Source organism: Pteropus alecto, unplaced genomic scaffold (assembly GCF_000325575.1).
Source record: "Pteropus alecto unplaced genomic scaffold, ASM32557v1 scaffold100, whole genome shotgun sequence".
In the NCBI taxonomy this organism is placed as follows: domain Eukaryota; kingdom Metazoa; phylum Chordata; class Mammalia; order Chiroptera; family Pteropodidae; genus Pteropus; species Pteropus alecto.
In genome coordinates, this window is record NW_006430723.1 from 593283 (window position 1) to 596874 (window position 3592).

At 52.9% G+C, this 3592-nt stretch overlaps 1 protein-coding gene across 1 annotated transcript; it reads right to left on the minus strand.

Moving 5' to 3' along the window:
* Positions 1-1078: 1078 nt before the first annotated feature.
* On the minus strand, positions 1079-2977 carry LOC102895046 (putative N-acetyltransferase 8B). The gene is made up of 2 exons (XM_006905234.3): positions 2839-2977; positions 1079-2200 (listed from the first exon to the last, which is right to left on the minus strand). The coding sequence occupies exon 2, from the start codon at positions 2123-2125 to the stop codon at positions 1421-1423; it is 705 nt and encodes a 234-aa protein (XP_006905296.1). The 5' UTR covers positions 2126-2200; positions 2839-2977; the 3' UTR covers positions 1079-1420.
* Between the last annotated feature and the right edge of the window lie 615 nt (positions 2978-3592).

Below are 3592 nucleotides of genomic sequence, written 5' to 3' on the forward strand. Positions count from 1 at the left end.
CACACACACACACACACACACACACACACACCAGTAACGTCTTATCTTTGCCAAAGTTCCAGGCCCATAGGCGCCAACTATCATTTTCAGATTCCTCATAGTCAATGTCCTTGCCCACACCAAGTCCCAGGTGCCCTTCAGGCCACTCCTATCTGCCGGCTTGGGATCAAAGGTGGCCCCTCCTCCCTTCCCCACTTTTCACATAAAAAGACTCAGCACAACAGCTCCGCTCCCAATAAACACTTACAACATCTTTGCTCTCTCCAACCTCTGGAATGTTCTTTCGGGCTTTCGAACCATCGCACTCTTCCTTTTTTCCCCTCATTTCTTAGAAAATGAATTTCACAGAAGATAAATTACTTTAACGCCTACCATTCAGTGGCATTTAGTACCTTCCCCGTGTACAACTCCGTGCTCAGAAAGTGTCCTTCCGAGCCCAATATCCCCGCAACTCAGCTGAGAAGTGGAGGAGTTAGATGAGCAGAGAGGACGGGTGGAGGACAGGTGCAAGGAGAACACTCCACAGAGAAAACGGCACCCGCAAAGGCCTCAAGCAGAAAGAGAGCTTCCATTTATTAAGAACTACAGCACCTCAGTGTGGGTGGCAGTGAGGGCAGGGTTTGGAGCAGGTGACGGGCCAGCTCACTCCGGTTCCAAGTGTTCAGAGCAGGAGCCCTGGCCCCTCTGGGAAGCCCTGACCAGGGAGCGGGTTGGGTGCCCTTTCGACGTCCTTCACGGTGCCAGTACCTCCCTCACCCCCGCACTCAGGACAACATATGCCCACTTGCCCCTCCTGTCTCTCAGCCCCTCTGGCCTGGAAGCCCATGGACGGCATGGACCATGTCTGCCTGAAATTCCTAAAGCCATTGACTTGTTACTTAAATCATTCGAAGCGTGAGATGCACTGTGGGCCTCTCTTGTCTCCGGCACCAGTGGTGCCCACGTGCGAACTCTTCCTGCAGGGCCACCTGGCTGGGCCCAGGAGAGTTGGTGGGAGCAAATATCAAAGTTGGTCCTTCCCTCTTCCCGCCAGGGAGATGGACAGGTCGCCCCATTAAATGTCCAAGTCGGAACACAATTCAGGGCACACAGAAGTTTAATTTAAAACTTAGAAGTGGGGGCATAGTTTTAGGGGTAGGTGGGTGATAGTTCTCTGGGAAGCAAGACGGGAAGATGCAAGGCAACAAGATCGAGGAGGAAGATGGCCTGGGAGAAGGAACTGAGGGGGACCCCAACCAAGTCCAGGTAGAAAAGCTACTGGAATGGAGGTACACGGTCAAGATCGTGGCCTTGGGTAACACAATACGACGTGTAGGACACTGAGTGCTGGTGGTGAGCTAGCTCAGAAGGTTGCGTGGGCTGCACACACCAGCCCTGGGCCTGAGCCCATCCTCTCCTGGTTAATCCACCAGAAAACAGGTCACAGCTCCCCTCTCTCTTGCAGTGCCTGAGCGACCTGAGCAGACGGCAGCCGGTAGATTAATTCGAAATGATTGATGGCGATTAGCGCCCAGCTCCACTTATAGAAGTACTGGTGCCTCTTCTGGAAGCCCATGCTCTGGTAGAGTGCCAGAGCGGAGACCTGCAGCATGCTGGTGGCAAGGACGACTTCACTGTAGCCCTGGTCACGTGCAAACTGGAGGAGCGTCCTGACCAGGGCTTTCGCTATCCCCTGACCCCGGCACTCCGAGGCCACAGACAGGTGAAACAGCTCCACCTGCTTCTTCCTCAAGGTGGGCTCCTCAGCTGGCAGAGCTCCCACCATGCCCACCACCTGCCCCTCAGACTCAGCCACCCAGAAGCAGGAGCCACGCTTGCTTAAGTAGGTTTTGGTGATGTCAGACATGTCTGTGTCCAAACAGTTGTCCACATACTGGGTCCAGAGGATTTTAGCAAGGAACCTCAGGGCAGCCAGGAGGGCGAGGCTGGCCACCAGGGCCAGGAGCCAGGAGCCAGAGCCCAGGAATAAGGCGAGGGGCACCCCAAGCAAGACAACTTGGGTTCTCGGCAACTTCAGGATATGGCGGAAGGTGTTGGGGACATGCTCGGTCATTCCGTGGGAGAACAAGTCCAGGACCCTTTGGCGATCACTCTCCCTGTATTTGCGGATGTGATAAGGAGCCATGGAAGACTTCTGTGTCTGAATCTCCGGGTCTGTGAGAGAGAGCTAGGCGTCCCTGCACCCCTTTCTGGCAGTCCTCTGTAAGAGAAAGGAAGCCATGTGAGAATGCACATTCCCCCAACCTCCTAGGAACCAGAGATACTCTGCTCAAGATGTGTCTTTCTGCTTCTGTCTGAGAGGAAGTAGGCAGCAGCCACTGGGAGAAGATGGAGGGTCAGAAACACCTGCATTTAACCAAGTCTCCATTGTTTTCTAGCTGTGTGACCTTGGGCATGTCACTTAACATCTCTGAGCCTGTTTCCTCATCTGTAGAAAGGGTAAAGTCAAAACACGCCTTTCCATGTTGTTTTAAGGATTAAAGAAAATAACATACACAAAGCTCTGGTATATAAAGTACCCTCCTCTACACCCTCGTTCCCTTTTTTCTGGCTCTCCTCTCAGCTTCGGTACACCGGGGACACCACGCAGCAGCCAGAGCACACATCCTCCACTCTTTCTTTGGTCCCTCTCCCAAGGATCATGTGTTGAAGAATCCTGTGTTCCACAGCACAGGATACAGCAAAGGCTTCTTTCCCCTTGACTGCAAACTTTTAGGCTTTTGAGGTGGCGTAAGAGCCAAACACCTAAAATGGCCCAGCCTTGAGAATCAGAGGAGGAGGGTCTGGGGTCCCCGGCCACACTCAGAGCGCACTGTACTTCCACCCATGCCCTCTCACCTGTTACCACAAAAGCCTCGTGTCCAGGTCAGCTCAGCCTGGCCTCTCCCTTCAGCCTCCGACTGGCATCCAGGATAACTGTGCAGGGTTTCTGTCACCCCAGAGGTGGAGCAGGCCCTGGGCGCCACCTCATTGGCTGGCTCCTGGAAATCTGATAATCATAAACCTCAGGATCAAGAAGCTTAGCTATGACAGGGCAGGGAGCTGATTTTTCATTCACCTCTGTGATCACCAGGAATTAGTAGGGGAGTGGCCTGGGGGAGCACTAGCTGTGTCTGGAACAGCCTGAGAACGAGGCACAGGGCTTATGATCCGTTCCTGTAGTTTTGAGTCCATGTCGAGAGGGTGCCAGCAGAGGATGGGGGATTAAAGACCCTTCCTCTGAGCTGACTCACAGCCTTGGTTGTTCCCAAGACTGGGGAGATGGGGAGCAATGATCACCTAGTTACAGAATCCCCTTCCCTCACCTTATTCGATTACAGGGGAGACACCCAACCTTTTCCTTTAATATGCAATCCTTGTCTAAGTAACCAAATCCATGTGACCTACCAATCTGCATCCCTTCCCCCCTAGCACCCAAGGCCCTCTAACAAACGGTTGTTTTTGCAGGTGGAGGATTTAGGCTCTGGAGCTACCTGGTTCCTGTAAAGGACACTGTTCCTAAACTGGCTCAAAATGACTTTCTCTGAAAGTCTTATGGAGCTTACGTTAACTTCTTCTTTCCCAGGAAATGGCATTGCTTTTTTTTGTTGTT